The 22,804-nt window shown below is 38.1% G+C and overlaps 1 protein-coding gene across 1 annotated transcript in view; it reads left to right on the plus strand.

Annotated features, from left to right (window-relative positions):
• ATRNL1 (attractin like 1) overlaps positions 1 to 22,804 on the plus strand; it is a 489,687-nt gene that overhangs the window by 388,295 nt on the left and 78,588 nt on the right. The window contains exon 28 of the mRNA XM_034440210.3: positions 21,547 to 21,661. Coding sequence (XP_034296101.2) covers positions 21,547 to 21,661 — 115 coding nt within the window. The remainder of the gene's footprint in view (positions 1 to 21,546; positions 21,662 to 22,804) is intronic.

Raw genomic sequence — 22,804 nt, forward strand, 5'->3', positions numbered from 1 at the left:
CTCCCACAACTTCTGAAGGCAAGCTGTTCCATTGGTTAATTATTATTCTCACTGTCAGAAAATTTCTCCTTATTTCTAGGTTGAATCTGTCCATGATCAGTTTCCATCCATTATTCCTTGTCTGGCCTTCAGGTGCTTTGGAAAATAGCTTGACCCCCTTTCTGTGGCAGCCTGTCAAATATTGGAACAATACTATCATGTCTCGCCTGGTCCTTCTCTTCACTAGATTAGCTATGCCAATTACTTGCAATTGTTCATCGTATGTTTTAGCCTCCAGTCCCGTAATCATCTTAGTTGGTCTTCTCTACACTTTTTCTAGAATCTTTTTTATAGTTTGGTGACCAAAACTGGATGCAGTATTTTAGGTCTGGTCTTACTAAGGCTTTATAGAGTGGCTTGATCTTGATGCAATTTAGGATTGCATTGGCTTTTTTGACTGCTGCCACACACTATTGGTTCATATTTCATCGGTTGTCCACTAAGACTCCAAGATCCCTCTCAGAGTTACTGCTATTAAGCCTGGTTTCATCCAGTCTATATGTGTTCTTTTGGTTGCCTAAGTGTAGGACTTTACTTTCCTCTGCATTGAATTTCATTTTGTTAGATAGGGCCCAATGTTCAAGTCTGATGGATGGATCTTGAGCCTATCATCTAGGTTGGCTATTCCTGCCAGCTTAGTATCATACACAAATTTGGTAAGTTCCCTTTCTATTCCCTCATAAGTTGTTTATGAAGGTGTTGAAGAGTACCCTAAGAGGCCCTAAGGCGGAACTTTGCAATACCCCACTGCTTACTTCCCTCCATGTATACATAGTATTTTTAAGGACTACTTGTTGAGTACAGTTTGTCTGCCAGTGTTCTGCCCCAGGTCCGGATTTCTGAGGATATTGACACACACCAACGGTCCTTATCAAATTTATTAAGTAGCAAGAAAAACAAGACCGGCAAAGGTTGGCAACCAGCCCAGAAAACAAGATATGATAAACCAGAATACTCTGATAATAATACGAGTTGTTTCCAGCAAGAACGCACTAGCTGTGTGCGACTTAAATAGGCTAAGGGAGTGGCCAATTATCCTCAAGCCCTACTCTCAAATAGACCTCCTCCTCCTGAGTAGCCACTCCTGCCTTTTGGCAGCCCTGCGTGCTCGAGAATTGAGGAGAGGCTCCTCCACTTCGCTCTCTCCACTTGAAGGAACCTCTGGAGGTTCTGAAGCCCCTGGCTGAGTCTCTGCCTCTGACATCACATCTTCTTCAGCCTCCTCGCTGTCCGACACGAGCACTGGCTGTGCAGGCTCTGGCGCGACACCACACCAGCCTCCTCTTCATCGGGATCAGCCACGATTCACGCAGGCCGCTGACGGGCCACAACAGCCAGTTACAAATCCATCTGATGGTGATGCTATCTATCCACTTTTTTCTAGCTTACCAAGAAGTAGGTTGTGGTCTACTTTGTCGAATGCCTTGCGTAAGTCTAAGTGTATTATGTCCACAGTATTTCACTGGTCTACTAATTTAGTCACTATGTTGAAGAATGAAATAAGATTGGTTGGCATCAGTGGTGAGTTGCCTCTGGTTCAGACTGATTCGCAAGAACCGGTAGTAAAACTGGTGGGAGGCTCCACCCACTGACTCAGACGTCATCGTAAGTGATCTGTGCATGCGCAGAAGAATGAGCAAGCGAAGCGAGCACACATGCACGGGCACAATGTAAACCAGTAGTAAAGGTAAATAGAACCCACCCCTGGTTGGCATGATCTGTTCTTAACAAACCCATGCTGACTTCTACTTATTACTTTACTCATTTATCGATGTTGGCAGATCTGTTTTTTATTATCTTTTTCAGTATCTTCCTGGGTATTGATTAAGCTGATCCCCCCCCTTTTTTTTTGAAGATGAGAACCACATTAGCTCTTTTCCAGTCTTCTGGTAGTTCCCTGGTGCTTCAGGATTTTTGAAAGATGTGGTGCAGTGCTTCTGAGATGTATTCTCTACAAAGCCTATGCAAAAAAAGGAGATAGGCCTGAGCAAAAAAGAAAAAGAACTTTAATGGGTGGGGAAGGTGATAAGATTGAATAAATTTATAATCTGTCTCTTGTCTTCTTTACACTCTACAGTTCCAGGTTATATGTACATTTTCTATTTTAATTCTGAAACTGTTTTCTACATTATGGAAGATATACACTAGGACTTTTCTATTATGTTGTCAATATAAATTCTCTCAGCCCAAGTCACCTCCCAGGGTGGTTGTTGTGGGGAAGAGGGTGGTGTATTGTATATGTTTGCTACCTTAAGTTATTTGTAAAAATAATAAATGTAAGATACAAATAAATAAAGCTGAAGGAATGATTTGGTCAATCTTTGAATCAAAGCTTCCTCTAAACCTACCATTTAGTAATAATTTTTGTTGGCAAAACTCTCTGTTTATTTCAATTGTTCTCTCACTAGCAGTTCTCCTTACCTGCCTTTCTACAAGGAACTCTGAGATTGGTTGTTGCTGAGAAAAATATCAGATACCAAAATTATACAAAATTTATTTCATTATCAGACTATAATTTATATCTTAACTGTACTGCAATACTGCTGTTTATAATTGACGCCACCAAACCTTATAAGAATTATACCATAGCAAATTCATAATTGTAAAATATCATAATCTACCAAGAACTTTTTAATGGGAGAAAGAATTGCTTGACTTAAATGAATTTTTGGATTGTAATATAGCAAATTCCTCTCCTTTCACCATGCTTTGACTTAATAATACATATTAACTGAACTATATAGGGTTCACCTTTTTCCAGTTGATAAACTCCTTATGCATTGTGTCTGTGTTAAAAGACCAGTGTGACTGATCTGAGATATTTATTTTTAACTGCCATTTATGTGTCAAGGGCAAATTGAATGACACATGAAAAAATATATTAACCAAGTCATCCTGAAGCGTCACTCTGAGTAAAAACACTGAAGAGTCATCAGAAGCAGCTCACAATGTACTGCTTACCACTAGGGGTAAGCAGTAAGCTAGTGATCAGGATTTCTTACATATTTATAGGTTGGGAATAGTTTGAGATATTTTTCAGCCCCAAAACCTCTAATCATTTGCTTAACTGGGTATAAAACTGCAGGAGCCTTGTGTCTCCAGGCACCAGCTATGCAGAGGGAACCAACTACTAGATAGTTCAATTAGTCTTTTATCCCTATACCAAGAATGAACAACCAATTTCTACATGACGGCCATTATCTTCCTAGAATTGGATATTTACTCTCAATTTATAATCTTGGGGTTTAGGATTTACCCTGCCAGACATAATTCACCATCTTTCAGATCCTAGCAGACTCCCTCATTCTACACTTCCTTAATGTGCAGATGCTTCAGCCTCCTGTCTTCATTATGCCACAGAGCTCTCAGCTCCAGCCGTGTTTCACTTATCAGTAGCAATGAAACTAGAGATACCAAGGAAGACTTCACAAGATTCCCATGGAAAAGAATAGGAGAATCATTAAAGTGAATCTCAATGGGGAAGGGATCTTTTCAAGCCACTCAATTATTTTATCAAATTTAAAACTGAGGAGTTACAAAGTTCCCAGTTTACCCAATTTTCTATACTGAAAATAAGAGAGTGATGTGGGCAGAAATTAGATTCTGCAAAAGTAAAGCAATAGAATTGAAACTTACCATTCTAAGAAAGCTTTATGAGAAGCAGAGTCCTCCCCTCAGTTTTTGAATAATAAAGAGCTGCAGAGGAATCCCTTCAGTGGTGAAATCCAAATTTTTTTGCTACTGGTTCTGTGGGCATGGCTTGGTGGGCATGGTGTGGCTTGGTGGGCATGGCAGGGGAAGGATACTGCAAAATCTCCATTCCCTCCCCACTCCTGGGGGAAGGATACTGCAAATTCTCCATTCCAACCCTACTTTGGGGCCAGCCAGATGTGGTATTTGCCGGTTCTCCAAACTACCAAAATTTCCGCTACCAGTTCTCCAGAACCTGTCAGAACCTGCTGGATTTCACCCCTGAATCCCTTCATTCTGTCATAAGGAAAAAGTTCCTCAGTCTTGTACATTTGTATTTGCTTTCAGTTAATATTTCTCAGAAAAAAGGCTGAGGACAATCACATGAACTGGAGATAGAAAAAGAGGAAACCTTTTTGATCGTTGACGTGGATCTTAAAATTGCCAACATAATAGATAGGCATAAAAATTAAGTAAATCTCACATGAATGTCATCTATCTCATACGGCAGAACTAACAAGTAAAAATTATATGTGTGTCTTATTAGACCTAATATAAAATAATGCCTGTAGTCACTCTGGTCTGGCATCAGTCACCAATAGAGTCTGATTGCAGAATTAGAATCAGGATACAACTTAGTCCAAGAGGCATCCACAAAAACAAATTAATACAGGTGCATAATTAGGTTTTTAGATTTTACTCTTCTAGAATTTTAATTTACTATGTGCATTTGATAATTAAATATCTGAGATAATTCACAGTAAAATGTTGAAAATTTTCTCAGCATTTAAAATGTCTCTCCAATGTATAATACAATAGAAATGCTTTTCAGCACCTTTTTCTTGTGATCCACAACTCTGAATTGAGGGACAGGTCTAGTGATATGCTTAGGAGCAAAATGTTATGGAGGATTAGACTCCAGCCTTACTTTTTTGCCTTTGGATAGTCCAGGAGCATGAAAAATTTGCTGATGACTTTGGCTATTTCCAACCTTCAGTTGCTTGCAAGTAGTATGAATATTTTTAGCATTTGATGTTATCTGATATTTCAAAGTACTAGAGGTTGTTTTTTCCTTGCTGGAAAATATTGACATGTTTGCAATATTTTGTTTGGCAGATGCATATTTTAGAAAATTAATGTTGTTTTTTTCATGTTTTTCACATAAAACGTATATACATTTATGCCTTTCTATCTGTAGGTCATATCTTCAAAGCTTTACTATATGATAGCATTCTATTTGCCAATGGTTTGAGAATACATTTGTTTTTTATGTGAAGCACCTAAATAGACCCCTTTGCCTATTTTATTCATCAGGAAATAAGGCATAAATTTTGCAATGTCCTCTTGGTTGTTTAATATATTTATGGATAAATATCTAAAGTATGGTGGTGGTAATGTACGTGATTTGTAAATCACGTACATTACGTGATCATCATAAATATACCTGTATTTTGGTGTCTAGATGATACCATGTTATTAGCTGTGAATCTGAATGCTATGTAGGAAATGTTAGCTAGATTATATGATACAATAAAGCTTATGGATTTTAAATTGCTATATCCAAGATAAAAATATTTGGTTTACATATGGTTGATTGAACAATATGACAAATGTAACAAATGAACAATGTAAAAGATAGAATAGGTACCTGAGCATATTAGAATGATTGCTAAAAATGAGGAAATGGGTGGAGAAATTTTAAGCCATGCAAATGTTGATTAGAAAGTTTATAAGCAGTATAAGTTGTGAGAAATGAATGCCAAAAGAAGTGAAATGGTTGTTTGCTTTTACTTTTTTTGTCATGTGGAAATGAAAATGTCAGTAGGTATGTAACATCTCCTGACATTTTTCAATAGAAGTAATACTATTTAATAAGTGTGTGGGGTAAAGAAGTCAAGAATGAATAAATGCATAATGAAAATGAATTAAAAACCAAAGTGAGTGACTAATAAAAAAGAAGTAGAATGTGGTGGTTTGACCATATAGAAAGAGAATAAAGGATCCCAAAACAAATAAATGAAGGAATTGTGAATAAGTCTAGAACATGGATGTCAAACTTGCAGTGTCACATTGCCGTCACGTGACGTTTCATGACATTTTTCCCCTTTGTGGAGCTGGAGTGGGAATGGCCTGCACATGACTCATCCAGCCCGCAGGCCGCCAGTTTTTCACCCCTGGTCTAGAGAAAGAAAACCACAAACAAATTATTAGATGAAGTTGAAGAAATACTCAGAAAAGAGACAAGTGACAAATTTAAAGAACAAATGGAAGTAATCTGTGGTTGTGTAAAATCAAAGGTAAAGCTAAAAGAATATTAAGAAATATAGCTAATGTTATTTGGTTAAATTAGATATAGCTATGTTTCATTTTCATTTTTTATCGCATGTCTTTTATTTATTTTGCTTACTATTTCTTGCTCTGTTTCTGCACTTCACATAATGCTGTTTATCCTGAAAGGAAATAGCATGATGGAAATGTATGTTTCCTTTCCACAGCCCAGTGTTCCTCTCTGAATTTACTTTTCTTGGCAATCTCTCTTCCTCTTTTTTTTTTTTTTTATATTCACTATCCTGTTTCATTGGCACGGCCTTTAGGCATGTGGTAAAGTAATTTTAAAAAGTTGCTGTTCTTGATCATGTTTCTAGATCTGTTGTCCAGAAATGGCTCACATTCTTTTTCTTTTGTCATAAACCAAATATTTGTCAATTCTATGTTCTTGGAAACCAAATATTTGTCAATTCTATGTTCTTGGAAATAGAAGAATTCTTGGAAATAGAAGAATCACTGGAGAAAAATCTATGTAACAGATTGGAATAGCTACTCTGTTAAAATCAGTACAGATAGATGTCCATAAGAGTTTACTAGTTCTATTATTATTGTTGTTGTTGTTGTTGTATTTTTGATAATATTTTAAATGGGTTCTGGAAATGAAAAGGAATGTGCTTGTTTGATATTATACTATGAACCTCAAGAGAAAAATCACTTTGAAGAGATTGAATAACTATGGAAAAGAGAAATCAATGTAATTCTCTCTTCAAATTGGTGGCAACATTTTAAGAAGCCAAAGGAGAGATCCCTATTCTAAAATAGATAATAATGCTTACTTACCACTTAGCAGATAGGGAAATTTAATTAATTAAAATTGTAAATCATTATGGAAGTCTCAACTAGAAAACTTCGTACGAAAAAGTACAAAATATTGATGATATTTTTCTTCATTCCTCCGTGTAAGTTGCAGCTAAAATATGAATATATTGAGCATGGAATTTAATGAACAGTAAAGATATCAAAGTAAAAGGGCAAAGCAAGCAAGCAAACAAAAATATTGTGGTAACTAATAGAGAATCGTCATGAAATGTATGAACAAATATCTTCTTACAGTATGTTCTGAAGAATATTCCTCCTGAAGCATAGATTTTACTTTAGTGGAAGTGTTTGTGCAATAATTTCATTAATGTTTAAATTATTCATTGTTTCTTTTCATATTCTGCTGAAATAACTGAGACAGCAAAAAAAGTATTAAATAATTAACATGTATAGTAAAGCCAATAATTTTGAACAGGATTTCCAGTTGTGAGAGCCACAGAAGGTGGACATCAGTATGGAAAAATTGCAAACACCTCTCCTTATTCAGTTTTGAAAGTAGTTTGCTAGAGAGTGAGACTATGGTCTCACCCGATTGATGCTATCATGAGGGCTGAAAACACTGCAATTCATGAGGGTGGGATTTCATTACTCTTGTTCAGTGAAGCCTAGAAAAGATGCTAAACTTCTAAAATAAGCATTTAGGTTCCTTGATGTGCATGCCAATGCATATAAAATGCAACATGACAAAAGACAGCATTATGGCATAAGCATCAATGCAACATTAAGCCAAGGAAAAGAGCAAGTACATTAGCAAAATGGTAAGAGAATTGAAGTATTAATGTGACTTGCATTGCTAATGTCAAGGCCAGTTTTCATATTAATACTATTACCACCTGATTTAATTCTTTTCAAGAGGTGAGGAAGTTTTGACTCTTATGTTGTCACAAATGGAACTTTAAGAAACAGCTGCGAGGTTCTGAAATTGCTGTGTTAATTACATCAAATCAACACGCATGAGTGCTTGTATACAAAGAAATCATGTTTACTCTAGTTGGGCTTACCAGATAAATACAGTGTTAATAATGTGATTAAGAATTCAATTTTATGTATAAATTATCATTATTTCTTAAGGGGAAACATTTGAGCAGAGCAGAGATTCATTTTTATTTATAGACTAATTGTGATAAGCCTGGCATTTAGGTATTTAGTTTAGCAACATGGAAGTGAGTAATACATACTTGTTTGCATTTTAAATATTTAACATATCTGATCAGTATTTGTGCACCATGTCAAATTTTATTCTGCTTGTGTCAAAATACTTATTATTCCTGACAAGTGTAACATATTCACATTAATTCCATAATCCAATTTTCTAATTGCTTTTTTGGCATAAGATTCACGATCTATTTGTCTTTATGGCATAATAATGCACTTTTAAAAATTAGATGCACCTAGCTTTGAAATGACTGCCCAGAAATATATGGCCGGTGCTTAACTATAATGGATGTTCTTTTTTCTTGCAATATAAATTTTTACAGAATCTTCACCTTATTTTGGTTTGTGAATATAATGAATACTTATTTCATGATATTTTTATTTCCCTTCTGATTGTTTATACTGCAACAAAGAATCAAATGTTTTTTAAAAGGAGGAGCCAGGAAACTAAAATTTATTTTCTCCCAAATATCCAATCATCCTCTCACTGGTTTTCTGTACTATTTACACTTTTTCGCCCCTCTAGTGTAATGTGCACTAGAAGACATAAGGCTATTGCTTAACACATTGCAAGCTTCCCTGAGTCTCTGGAGAAGGGCGGCATATAGATCAAATTAAAAAAAAAAAAGACTGTGTTCACCATCCAGCAAATCCTCTGTGCATAAATCCCATTTATTCTTCAATGATATAAGAAGTTTATCAGCCTAGTTTCCTACAGTTCCAGTGGACTAACAGAAAAATTCCAAAATTTAGTGCCATTCCTTCTGCTGTTCAAACTCTTTCAAGACTTCTCCAACTTAAGCCAAGTGCTCTGAAACAAATTAGTCAGCTCAAAGATATATTACTTACTGTAACATTCTTTAGATCAGGGCTGGCCAACCTTGACAACTTTAAGTCCTGAGGACTTCAATTCCCAGAATGCTGGCTGGGAATTATGGGAGTTGAAGTCCACAGGTCTTAAAGTTGCCAAGCTGGACATCCCTCTTCTAGCTCAAGATTCCGTGACTCTGTTTATTATAGTTTAATGGAATGAAATAATTCATTTTTTGCCTGCCATATTTAATTCTGTAATAGTTATGTTTTCTATGTGCAGTTTAAAATACTCTCTGCAGATTAAAAACTTTTTAGTGTTGTACTTTTTGTGGTGTTACTTCAAATATGTTTATCGAAATAGACAAAGCATATTAAATAGGTTTCAAAAGTGAGGAAATGGTTGTTCCAGTCCAAAGAATTGGAAAGGTCACTGCCTTGGAAAAGGCTTCAGCATAGAATGAAAGGCTCTTTGGGTAGAATAACAACTGTGGGATTGGAATGGCTGCTGTTGTGAGTCTGTCAACAAGCCCACAGAAGTAAAAGGGCCATTTTTTCCCAATAATTGACCTAATCATTATGTGAATACAAAACTTGTTTTAAGCTGCTTAATTTTAATTGAATTGTTCCTTTTGTGCAGTAGTTGATTTTGTTTTTTTAGAAGGTTTTAGATACTTTTTTTTAAAATAAGGTTTTAGCTACCCTTTAGATCAGAACAGCATATTGTCTCCATTTTCACTATTTCCTGCTTGCATTATGTATTCCAATGCTTTATTTATGGTCTAGCTCTCTTTGGTGGCTTTTCTGGCAAAGCATAACGGCTTCTGCTTCTTACCATCCAAAATATGACAATTCTGGTAAATAAATTGAAGTTGCTAAGTGCTTTGGGCAAACAAACATGTGCCTTATCTCCCCCCCCCGTCCTCCCCTCCAAAGCTGTGAAAAGTATATGATCAACAGTACAGTTCAAAGAATGTGTCATGTCCCACTGAAATAACTTTGATTTAGAGTTATGTATTTATCTTTAAACAACTGACAAACCTAAGGGTATCTGAATTATGATCATTTGCTCTATGCTGCCTGAGTCTCTTACTGCAAAATTGAAATGATATATGCTAAGATTGCACTTCAGCTTCCCCTGCCTTAAAGCATGCTATAAAACACTTTCCCAGCCAGAAATGAGAATACTGGATGTAGTTGATTTTGATGAAGTTCAATTGAAAATGCTTAATGCTAATACTATTTGAATCAGGCTTGTTTTTTTAATTTATTGGGAGGAAAGGCAACCAAGATCACTGCACTTTGAAAAGTGTTGTGTGTGGCAACAATGGGGTATTATTTTATTTGCATGTTTCAGATCTGACAGCATTCTCTAAATTGCCCTCTCAGAAATTTTCTATGTTCTGCAATTGTCCATGTTTGTTTCTATCTTTAATGTCTTTACATATGTTGTTATAATACTGTAATACTTCTTGCTCTTCTAAGAGTTTTCTGAAATTCTTTTGTTTTTTTTCTAAGATTTTTATCTTTATTGGCTTTGGCAGCTCATCTCTTCTTACTTTGGCAATTTCCCTGGTTTGTCTTGACATCTAGTTGCCTTCTTTTCTTTCTTCATTTTTGCATTCTCTTTTCACATTCTTCCTTATTAAAGGTCATGCCATAAATTCGTCTGGTTCTCATTCAATGAAGTTTCAGATGTGCAACATGCAGTTGCTTAGATAATTATGGGCATGTTGAAATTTGCCCTTGGGTCTCCAATAACTGCAATGGCTACCAATTCATACAGTATCCAATCCTATATTTTATTGGACTTCCAAAGTATCAAAAAAATTGGGTGGTTAGGATGGCATTTGGGAACAAGGAGGTTTATCGTACCCTATGGAATAGCACTGTCGTAATTTATGAAATATTTACATGTTGTTGTTGTTTAAACTTTAATCTTTGTGATGTTCAGTAACCTGCAAAAAGCCTATGGAAATTTACAGCATAGAAGACTAAGCAAGCAAATAAAAATTCAAAGGAATACAGTGAATTAAAAAGAAATAACACAAATTGATAAATGGCAGTATTTCTTAGTAAATATTGAATTTCCAGTGTTTCTTGTTTTTCTATAGTTCTCCTTAAATCAACCATTTTTATAGTGTGCAAATAGTTTTTTCAATAAATATATGACTTTATTAATATTATTTATTATCTATATCACTGTCCTTTTTAAACTTTTTTGTTTTCTTTCATGTTTAACAGTTTTTCTAACTCTATGTACTTTTAGACAATACAATGAATTTTAGTATAAGTTTAATTTTCAAAATAAATTTTGTAGCTCTGTTACATTTTATTGGAGGAAAATAAACTGTCACAAACAAAGCTATATGCTTTGTATGTAAATTGTTCAATGAATGCTGAAGTAGCTGTTGATTACATGATCAGATTTTTATTTTAAATTAATTAATACATCCTGCTACATTTGTAAGAATGAAAAATGCATTTAAATGAATTGTAAAAAAAATGCATTTAACTCAGTAGTTTAAATTATTCATTAAAATGTGTTTTTATCTATAAATGATATTTCAAAACATAAATGGAAGTACTTGTGCAGAAGCTTAGAAGATGACATATTTGAAAGAGGGAACAATGTTTTATGGCTATAGCACTTATATACTGCTTCATGCTGTTTGAGAGCAATTGCACGCCCTGGTCCCCAAGGCTCCTCTTGGATACTAGGTGGCACAGATACTCAGGATCTGGGCCTTCAGCTGATGCTGTGCAACGCCAGGTTCGTGGTAAATAAGGCCCCCCTCATCCACGATCTTATACAGGAGGGGGGAGAGGACCTGGTGGGTATTACGGAGACCTGGTTGGGCCCAGAGGGAGGGGTTCCCCTGGTTGAGATGTGCCCACCTGGCTTCAGACCATTCCATCAGCCGAGGGCCCAGGGGAGGGGAGGGGGGTAGCGGTTATTATTAAAGAAGATCTTGGTCCGAGGGAGACCACTGTGCCTCAGACTGCCAGGTGTGAATCCCTCTTTGTGAAATGGGGTCATGGGGTTCAGATGGGCTTGTTGCTTATGTACCTGGCTCCCTGTCATGTGGCAATGGCCCTGCCCGAGCTACTCGACTTGATAGCCACGGTAGCAGTTGATACACCCAGGCTTATGGTCATGGGTGATTTCAACTTGCCATCCATTGGTGAAATGTCTGAGATGGCTCGGGAGTTCATGGCTTCCATGACGGCCATGACCCAGTTAGTTCAAGGCCCCACCCACAGGGGGGGCCACACTCAGTAACCTCTGGACACTGATTTCTGGCCAGTGGTTGAGTGGTCTTGTTATAGGGGATATAGACACGGAACCCTTGTCATGGTCAGACCACTCTCTCCTTCGCCTGGACCTTCGAACCGCTACACCCCGCCGCAGGGAGGCAGAGCCAATAAGATGGTTTCACCCCAGGCGCCTGATGGATCCTGATAGGTTCCAGATGGAGCTTGGGCCACTTCCTGAGGATCTGGCACATGACTCGGCCGAGGACCTGGTGGCTGCCTGGGATCGGGCAGCTGGTGGGGCCTTGGATCGAGTCGTGCCTTTGCGGCCTCTGACCCGTGCCAATCCCTCGTGGCTCCTTGGTTTACCAAGGAGCTGAGGGAGATGAAGCGCTGGAAAAGACACCTGGAGAGCAGTTGGAAGACCAGTCTCGCTGAATCTGACCAAACACTGGTAAGGTCGCATATTAAGACCTACCTAGTGGCGATAAAAGCAGCAAAGTGTAATTACTTTTCTGCTCTTATTGCGTCATCAGAGAATCATCCAGCCGCCCTGTTCAGGGTGACCCGCTCCTTGCTCCATCCGTGAGTGTGGGAAGACCCCCTGGAAGGCAGGGCCGAGGATTTCGGACAATACCTGTATGACAAAATCGCTCAGATCCGGGGGGATTTGGACTCTGACTGGGTAGATTCAGGCAGGGTGATGAGGAATTGTCTTGAGAATGTTACCTGGGAAGAGTTTGACTCTGTGATGCCTGATGATGTGGACAGGATTTTGGGGAGACTTAATGCGGCCACATGTTTACTGGACCCGTGTCCCTCCTGGTTAGTACTGGCTTCCCGGGAGATTACACGAGACTGGCTCCAGGGAATTATCAACGCTTCGTTGAGTGAAGGTCACTTCCCCGCCGCCTTGAAAGAGGCAGTGGTGAGGCCTCTCCTCAAGAAGCCTTCCCTGGACCCGGCAGTATTAGCCAACTATCGTCCTGTCTCCAACCTTCGCTTTGTTGCGAAGGTTGTTGAGAGTGTGGTCATGTGACAGTTTCCACAATTCCTGGAGGAAACATCTTTTTTTTTTTTAATAGACTTTATTGAGATTTTTTACAGAACAAAAAGGAAAAAAAATAAATAAGAAAAACGAACAAACAAACAAACAAAACAATCATTCAAACAATAACATAGAACACATAAATATAATAAACATTTTTCAATTTGTATCGGATATGCAGTGTTTTAACTATTTACATAAATAATACTTGTTGATATTTTGACTCACTTTTAACCAATATTTAACACACCTTTGATCTTTCTTCCATTTTATCATGCAACCACTTGTACCACCTTTCCCACACCATATAGTATACTGACTTTTCATCATTTAATTCATAAGTTAATTTAGTCATCTCTGCGCACTCGAGTATTTTCTTAATTGTAAGCTCTTCTGGTGGTTGAATTTTCTCTTTCCAAAACTGTGCATATGCCAATCTAGCGGCTGTAATTATATGGATCATTAAATGTGTCATTTCTTTTCTATATGGCTTCTTTATTATTCCCAGGAGGAAAATCTCTGGTGTTAGTTCAATATCTTCCCCAATTATTTCGTGTAACCATCTCCTGATCTTACTCCAATATCCTTTCGCTTCCGGGCATGTCCACCACATGTAAAAGAAGGTGCCTTGGCCATGGCCGCATTTCCAACAATTGGGATGTATATTGGGATATATCTTCGCTAGGCCGGGGCTAGGTACCACCTATGAAGCATTTTGTAATGATTTTCCTTATATGCCACCGCTCTAGTCAATTTAAGATTTCTATTCCATTCCTCCTCCCATTCCCCGAAATTTATATTGCACCCTATATTTTTCTCCCATGCAATTATTTGATTCTTTGTAACATCTTCAAACTTCTCATCGCTTAGCAGATAATTGTATAATTTTGCCAGAATCTTTTTATTTGTTCCCATCAGAACTTTGTCCAATCCATTTGGTCCCGGTTCTATACCATATTGTTCTTTGTCCCTCTGATATCTGGATTTTACTTGTGAGTAGGTCCACCAATCTAAGGTTATTCCTTGCTCTCGTAAGGTATCATTTGGTTTAAGCCTCCCTCCTTCGTCTAGAATATCTTTATATCTGGCCATTTTCTCCCTCTCCCACCTATTTGGGTGAGTCAGGGCCTCCATCGTTGAGAGCCAATTTGGGATTTTCTTGTAGTGTTTTTGTCTGATCTGGGTCCATGTTTGTATCAAGGAATCTCTAATTTTGTGTCTATGGAAATATGTCTTCTTTTTCCTCTCCATTTCCCAGATGTGGGCGTGCCAGCCTTTTTGCAAGTCATGGCCTTCTAGAGTAAGAATTCTCGCATTTTCCAGGGTGATCCAATCTCTTATCCAAACTAGCTTGGCTGACCTATAGTATGTTTCCCAATCCGGGAGTCCAAATCCACCTATATCTCTTTTGCCTCTTAAAATTTTAATGGAAAATCTCGGTTTTTCCCCCTCCCATATAAATTCTCTAATGATTTTGTCTAATTCTAGAAAGAATTTTTTATCTAAATTTATTGGTATATTTTGGAATAGAAATAATATTCTGGGGAGGATGTTCATCTTAATTGTGGCTATCTTGCCCAAAAGTGATAATCTTATTTTTTTCCAGTTATCTAGGTCTTGTTTTATTTTTCTAATTAGGGGAATATAGTTATCGTCTTTCAGAGTCGAACATCTTGATGTAATCCAAATTCCTAAGTATTTAATTTTTTTGGCAACCTGTAGTCCTAATACTTCTTCTATCTCGTTTTGCTGACTCTCAGTTGTGTTCTTAATCAATACTTTAGTTTTAGTTTTGTTCAATATGAAGCCTGCCACCTCTCCATATTTACTTAATTCCTCCAGTACTTTAGGTCCCGACTCTATAGGGTCTTCAAGGATTAGGGCAACGTCATCTGCAAATGCTTGTGTCTTATAAGTCTCTTTCCTGATCTTCAATCCTTTTATTTCATTGTTAGCTCTAATTTTCCGTAGAAGGACTTCTAGGGCCAGAATGAACAATAGAGGGGATAGGGGACAGCCTTGCCTTACTCCCTTACTAATTTGGAATGTTTTAGTCCTATCCCCATTCACCAGGATACTCGCCTTTTGGTTGTTATAGATGGATTTGATCATCATTTCAAAATTTGTTCCGAATTTCATAATCTCAATTTGTTTAATCATAAATTTCCAATTTAGGTTGTCAAATGCCTTTTGAGCATCGACAAAAATCAGAGCCATCTGTTTTCCGGGGTGTTCCTCATAGTACTCTAGCGTATCTAGCACAATTCTCATGTTATCCCTAATTTGTCTCCCCGGTAAAAATCTGTTCTGGTCTTTATATATCCAATTATTTAAAATCTTTTTCATTCTTTCCGCAATTATGCCCATGAATAATTTGTAGTCCGTATTTAGAAGCGAAATTGGTCTGTAATTTTGAATTTGTTTTAGGTCGGCACCTTCTTTCGGCACGAGTGTGACATGCACCTCTTTCCATGACTCTGGAATTTTATGGTCCAACAGTGCGTCATTAAAAATTTCTACTAATTTTGGTTGGAGTATTTCTTCTAATTTTTTATATATTTCCCCTGGGAATCCGTCAGGTCCTGGGGCTTTATTGTTTTTAAATTTGGAGAGGGCTATTTTTAATTCTTCAATTGTAATCTTTCTATTAAGCATTTCTTTCTCTTCTTCAGTTATTTGTGGGAGTTCTGCTTTTATCAAATACTTTTCTATTTTGTCATCTGATGTCTCCCCTTCTTTATATAGAGATTCGTAATATTCTCTCACCCTATCTCGTTTTTCTTCCTCGTTAGTCAATAATTTGCCCTTAGAGTCCTCTAAAGTATGGATTATTCCCCTTTCATTTTCCTTTTTTAATTTATAGGCCAGCCACCTCCCCGATTTGTTAGTATTCTCAAAAAGATATTGTTTCGTTCTTTTCATTCTTTGTGCTAACTCTTCTTGCTCCATGATATTTACTTTATGCTTCCACATCATCCAATTTTCTTTGGCTGCTTCATCTTCTGGATCATCTTGGAGTTTTCTTTCTGCTTCTCCTATATGATTTAAATAGTCTTCCAGGGTCTTCCTTTCTTGTTTATTTTTATGAGCGGTGTATGAAATCACAACTCCTCTCAGGTAGGCCTTCATTGTATCCCAGACTATTGCACGGGATGTGCCTTTATTTTCATTTTCCTTGAAAAAGAAATTTATTTCTTCTTTGAATTTTTGTATACAGTCCTTGTCGCCCAGTAATTTAGCATTGAACCTCCACCTCCGTTGATATTTTCTCTGAACAGGCTTCCATCTAATCTCCAATGGATTATGGTCTGCCCAATCATTTGGGTTAATTACAGCTGTTCCAATTTCTAACCCCAAACTCCTACTGACCCATGCCATGTCAATTCTAGACCACGACTTTTGTGGGTTTGAAAAGAAGGTATATTGTCTGTCATTTGGGTGCAAGGTACGCCAGATGTCAATTAGATCCAATTCATCAACTAACTCAAAAAAAGCTCTCGGTAAATTTGTCCTTTTATTTTTTTTTACTTTATTGCTCTTGTGGTCCTTCTCCGGATCCACGATGCCATTAAAATCCCCTATCATACAGATTTCATTATATGCCATTTTCACTAATTGTTCGTGAAGTTTCTTAAAAAATTCTCCCTGTTTTTTATTCGGGGCATAAATGCCCACTAATAATAGCTTGGAATTCCCTCTCTTAATTTCAACCATAAGGATTCTACCCTTTGTATCTTTGAATTTCAATTCTGCTTCAATTCCTTTTTTTACGTAAATAGCCACCCCCCTCTTCTTTTTCTCTGCCAGCGAATCAAATGTTTGACCAAATTTTTTATATTCTAGACATTTACTTTCTTCTTTTTTTATGTGTACCTCTTGTAAACACATTATATCAACATTTTGTTTACCTAGTTTTGTTAATATTCTTTTCCTCTTTTTATATTCATTTAGTCCATTAACATTTACAGATATTAGCTTCAAGTCATTCATCTCTATACCCCTATCTGATTATTGGTTCTTGTTTGTTTCTTACAGCCCTTACTGGTCTTGCTTTCTTCTCTTTGGCTTCTTCTTCTTCTTCTGTCTTCTCCTCTACAGTTGCTTCGTTTGTATTCTGTTGGTGTAGGGCTTCCTCCTCCACTACTGCTGTTTCTAGTTCTTCCTTGCTCCCCTGCTCTTCTTCCACACCTCTTAACTGGTCAAGGAAGTCTTGTGCTGTACTCAGGCTATTTTTATTTTTCTTCCTTGCCAGGTTATTAGCATCCCTTCTGGGAGAAGCCACCTAAATAGTATCTTTCTTTTATTCAACTGTATGGCCAAAAATCTATATCCCTTCCTCATCTCCCGGACTCTTCTTGGTATCTGTTTTAAAATTATTATTTCTTTTCCTCGATATGTAATCTGTTCATCCCTTGCCATGTTGTAAAGAATATCTCTAACTTTTTTCCGTGCGAAGCGGATATGAACTTCTCTAGGAAGCTTGTTCCTTCTTGCATAGTTAGTCTGGACTCTATATACGTCATCCAGCTCCCTGATTATCGCCTGTTTGTCTTGGTGAAGTGCCTCAGCTATCAGCTCCGCCATCTTTTCACCTAGGTCTTCCTCTTTGTCCTCGACAACATTCTGAAATCGTAAATAGAAGGAAGCCCGGTCCATCTCCAATTGAATTATTGTATCTTCAATCTCTTTATTTTGGCTCGTTAATGTTTGGTCTACAATATCTAATTTCTTTTCAGTTTGGTCAATTCTTGTTTCGGCTTTTTGAATTCGCACTTCATTATTAACTATTGATGTTTGGATGTCATTCATTTTCTGGTCCAATGCATGTATGTCTGATTTTAATTCAACATGGTTATTTAACAGTTTTTCCTGCATTGCCATCATCGTTTCTTGAATCAAAGTTAATGATGCTTGCAGAGTTTGCATTGCCAGGCTTTCTGTTGATTTTTGTGTCGCCGGAGAGGTTGTCGCTATAGTGGGATTAGAGGGGGTCTTTTTTCCTGTTTTCCCCACTGTGGATGCCATGCTTGTCATTTCTTTCAAAATTTTCTTTTGCTCTCTAATTATCCTATCAACATTACACCAAATTTTCATTCGCCAGTTAGCGCCTCTATTATCTTTTTATTATTATTATTATTATTATTATTTTATATAAATGTATATTTGTATATATATATTACTGTATCTACTTTTTCCTTCTAAATTTATAGACAAGTATAGCTAGTTTTCCAGTGGGCAATCAATATCAATATCTATACTGTAATTCTAAACTCCTCCTCACAGTGTATTATTTAAATGTATTAAATATTAAATTGGCTTAATAAATATAAGTTAAATAGTTCAATACTATATAAATCAAAATATCAGTTAATCAACAGTTTACAATCAATATATCGAATGTAACAATATAGCAATTAATTTGGCTAAATATTGTACTTTTAAATACTTAAATACTTAAAACACTATAAATACTATAAATAGAGACTTTTGAATATTTAATTTTAAATGCAATTATGATTTTAGATACTATAAAAATACTGGTAGATACTATAAATGCTAAGCAGCTAAATAAGTTTATAGAAAGATTTAAAATATCAAAGCTTGACAGTGTATAATTTTATCTAGTCCAAGAAAAAATCAATTTATCAAGATATGTTCAATTTTAACAGTCAGGATACTGAAGACAGAATATCTGGAAGTTCAAGTGCTATTATTAATTAATTTTTTTTTATATATATATATAATTTTTTCTCCTTCTTGGGATATACTCAATTCTTTTTTGCTCAGTCTCTGGTCTTCTGTAAGCTCAGGACGTTCCTCCAAGTTCAGCACTCTATGGTATTTCTTGCTGCCAAACTGTCCACCGCTAGGCAGATTATTCCTCCGTCCTGTCACACTAGGCTGAGCTTCCTGTTCATTGCAAAAAAGAAAGCCAGACTCGATCCACCCAATTTCAACCTCCGCTGGGTCTGCTTATATCCACAATAAAAAAGGAAAGAGGAAATAAATGCTGGTCTTAGATTTTCTCACCGATCCTCTCTTGGCACGCCCACTGTCAATACAAATTTCCTTTCTTATTTCGATGCCGGCTCGTCGGGCTCTCTCTCTGCCAGGATACTCAGGAAACTTTCAATCGCTGCCTCTCTCGTTTGTGAGACACTCCTGCCCGACTTCACCGGCCCCTTTCTTGATGTCTTCTCTCCTCGATGCAGGGAAGGTGTGTGTCAATCCTCACTGCAGCATCCGATCTCTCTTGCTTCCATCTGGCTGCTGGTTACCACGGCTTCGCGTCGGCCATTAATTTGGCCGACTCACGCATGCTGGATTTGACAGAGCCGCCCGGTCTTGCGATCAGCGTTTTGCGCCCGCTTTCATGCTCGCCCGGCTCGCTCTCTCGTCCGTGGGGCTCTCCGGGCTCCACGCCCCTCAGGGGTCCGCAAAACACGGTGACTGATGGTGTTGAGGAGCAGCGGTCACTCTCTCAACGCCATATCGCCGCGGGTCACCAACCGGAAGTCCCTGGAGGAAACATCTTATCTAGATCCATTCCAGTCGGGTTTCAGGTCTGGGCACAGCATGGAAATGGCATTGGTTGCATTGGTAGATGATCTCTGGAGGTCTCGGGACAGGGGTTGCTCCTCTGTTTTGGCCCTGTTAGACCTCTCAGCGGCTTTTGATACCATCGACCATGGTATCATGCTGCACCGGTTGGAAGAGTTGGGGATGGGGGGCACCGTGTTACAGTGGTTCTCCTTTCTCTCAGACCGGTCGCAGTTCATGTTGGCAGGTGGGCAGAGGTTGACCTCGAGGCCTCTCTTTTGTGGAGTGCCTCTGGTGTCCTTCCTCTCGCCTATTCTGTTCAACATTTATGTGAAGCTGCTGGGTGAGATCATCCATGGCTTTGGTGTGAAGTACCATCAGTACGCTGATGACACCCAGCTGTACATCTCCACCCCAAGCCACCCCAACGATGCCCTTGAAGTGATGTCCCAGTGCCTGGAGGCCGTGCGGATCTGAATGGGGAGGAACAGGCTCAAGCTCAACCTTCCAAGACTGAGTGGCTGTGGCTCCCGGCATCCCGATATAGTCAGTTGACTCCATCACTGGACTCCCAGATTGCGCGCAGACAGAGTGCGCAATCTGGGAATCCTCCTGGATTCGCAGCTGTCCTTGGAGGAACATCTGATGGCTGTAGCCAGGGGGACCTTCTGTCAGGTTCGCCTGATTCGCCAGTTGCGGCCCTTTCTTGATCGGGATTCCCTGTGCACAGTCACTCATGCCCTCATGCACAGTCACTCATGCCCTCGTGCCTGGACTACTGCAACGCTCTCTACATGGGGCTCCCCTTGAGGAGCACCTGGAGGCTCCAACTGGTCCAGAATGCGGCCGCACGGGTAATTACGGGAGCCGCTTGGCGCTCCCACATAACACCACTCCTGCGTGAGCTGCACTGAGTCCCAGTGGTCTTCCAGGTGTGCTTCAAGGTGTTGGTTACCACCTTTAAAGCAATCCATGGCATAGGACCTAGTTATCTTCGAGACAGCCTGTTGCTACCGACGACCTCCCACCGACCTGTGTGCTCCCACAGAGCGGGCCTCCTCGGGGTGCCATCAGCCAAACAATGTAGGCTGGTGACCCCCAGCGGGAGGGCCTTCTCTGTGGGGGCACCTACCCTCTGGAATCAGCTGCCCCCAGAGATAAGGAGAATCCAAGACCTCGGTGCCTTCTGCCATGCCCTTAAAACTTTCTTTTTCCAGCAAGCTGGACTGGCTTAACATATTTTTAAATATTTTTTAATTTTTAATTGGTCTGTTATCTTAAATTGGGGCCAAATTAATATATATTCTTTTAACTGTTTTTAATGTTTATATTGTATGTTTTTTATCTGGCTGTACAGCGCCCTGAGTCCCTCGGGAGAAGGTGCGGTATATAAATTCGACATAAAATTAAAAAAATAAAATAAATAGTGCTTTCACAGCCCTCTCTAAGCAGTTTACAGAGTCAGCATATTGCCCCCAACAATCTGGATCCTCATTTTACCCACCTCAGAAGGATGGAAGGCTGAAGCAATCTTGAGGCGGTGAGATCTGAACTGCCAAACTGAAGCTAGCAGCTGAAGTAGTCTGCAGTACTGCACTCTAACCACTGTACCACCTCGGCTCATGCCATAAATGTGCATTACTCTACATAATTTCTCAAGGGTTACAGAAGCAGTCTGTAATCCTTGAGAAATTGTGCCATAATGGATCTCTCAGGTCCAAAAGACCTTTAGGAAATGGTGTTGAAAGTCCAGTCTCTCCTTTTAAAAAAATACTTACAGTATAGTTTGAATTTTTTTAAAAAAATATGTAAAGCTAGAAAATAATCTCAGTCAATCATGTATTTTTTTTCTTTAATTCCAGGGTTCTCCAAAACCAATTGCCATTGAGCCATGCTCAGGAAACAAAGCAGCTGTACTCACTGTGTTTTTATGCCTGCCGAGAGGATCACTAGGGGTTCCACCACCTGGTCAATCAGGTAAGAATCTTAAGTCCTATACTCAAATCCAGTATTATTGTCCTAGCAGAAATGGATCTCTCTCTTTTTTTTTTTTTAAAGTAAAAGCGTCTGAGTCAATTGTTCAAACATATACCTGGCTATTTAGAATTGGAATCAATAACTTGTGCTTTATATTTTCTTAATATTGAACCCATTTCAAATTGTTCTGCCTTATTTGGCAGACTAAGTTATCTTTACACCAAGAAAAGTAAATCAAAACTGACAAGGCATAGATAGTTGCATTGCTTCTTTCTCTGAATTTCATACATTCAACCTCCTTTTAGATAAAGTCCAGCACTTAATAGAAAACTAGACAGATAGCAAGTCATAACATTGTATATATAGATGTAGTCATTATGTGTGTGTATATGTATTTGCTAAGTCTTATATGCTGCTACAATTGAAAGCAAGTTTGAATGTGTCTTTCCCAATAGTATAAGAATATTAAAATGTAATATAGCAAAATGTTCTTTGTAACATGCCAAAATTCTTCAAAAGCCCCCTGGAAGAATCAGGTCTTCCTTTCTGAAATTCTAGCAAGATGCTTTACATTATGACAGAGAGTGGCGGAGGCTATGAAGAAGGACCATCCCCATAATCTCTGCTTCATGAAATCATGCATGCAGTTGAATTGTTTTTCTAATTGCAAAGAGTTGGGTCCAAATTAGTTTATTTGATTTCTTTTATATTCTCACTTTGCCAAATAAGATTGACCTTTTCACATTCCCTTTGTAATCTGTCACTGACGTAGTTTAACTCTGACTTAAATATATTCCTATACTTTAATCTGAATTCACAAGAATCCAAACCTAGATTTTATTTCCAGAGATTTCCTTGTCCCTTCTTAAGAATCAGATAAATATGTATTTCCAATAATAAGAGTCACCTGATGAGTGAGAGGGGCAGCATATAAATTTAATACATAAATCTGGTAGATGGGCAAGGCCATTGCCCAGGTAGGTTAAAAGACAATCAACTTAGGCTAACTCCTAGGAAAAACACCTTTGGATACAGATTCAATTAGTTTTGGTATGAACAGGTGTGTACATATGTTTTATTTACAGGAATAATCTAATAAATGAAATCAGATTCTGTCACAGAGATAATCTAAAGAATGTGTAT

This window comes from Pantherophis guttatus, chromosome 6, assembly GCF_059756535.1.
Source record: "Pantherophis guttatus breed Tessera chromosome 6, ASM5975653v1, whole genome shotgun sequence".
Classification (NCBI taxonomy): domain Eukaryota; kingdom Metazoa; phylum Chordata; class Lepidosauria; order Squamata; family Colubridae; genus Pantherophis; species Pantherophis guttatus.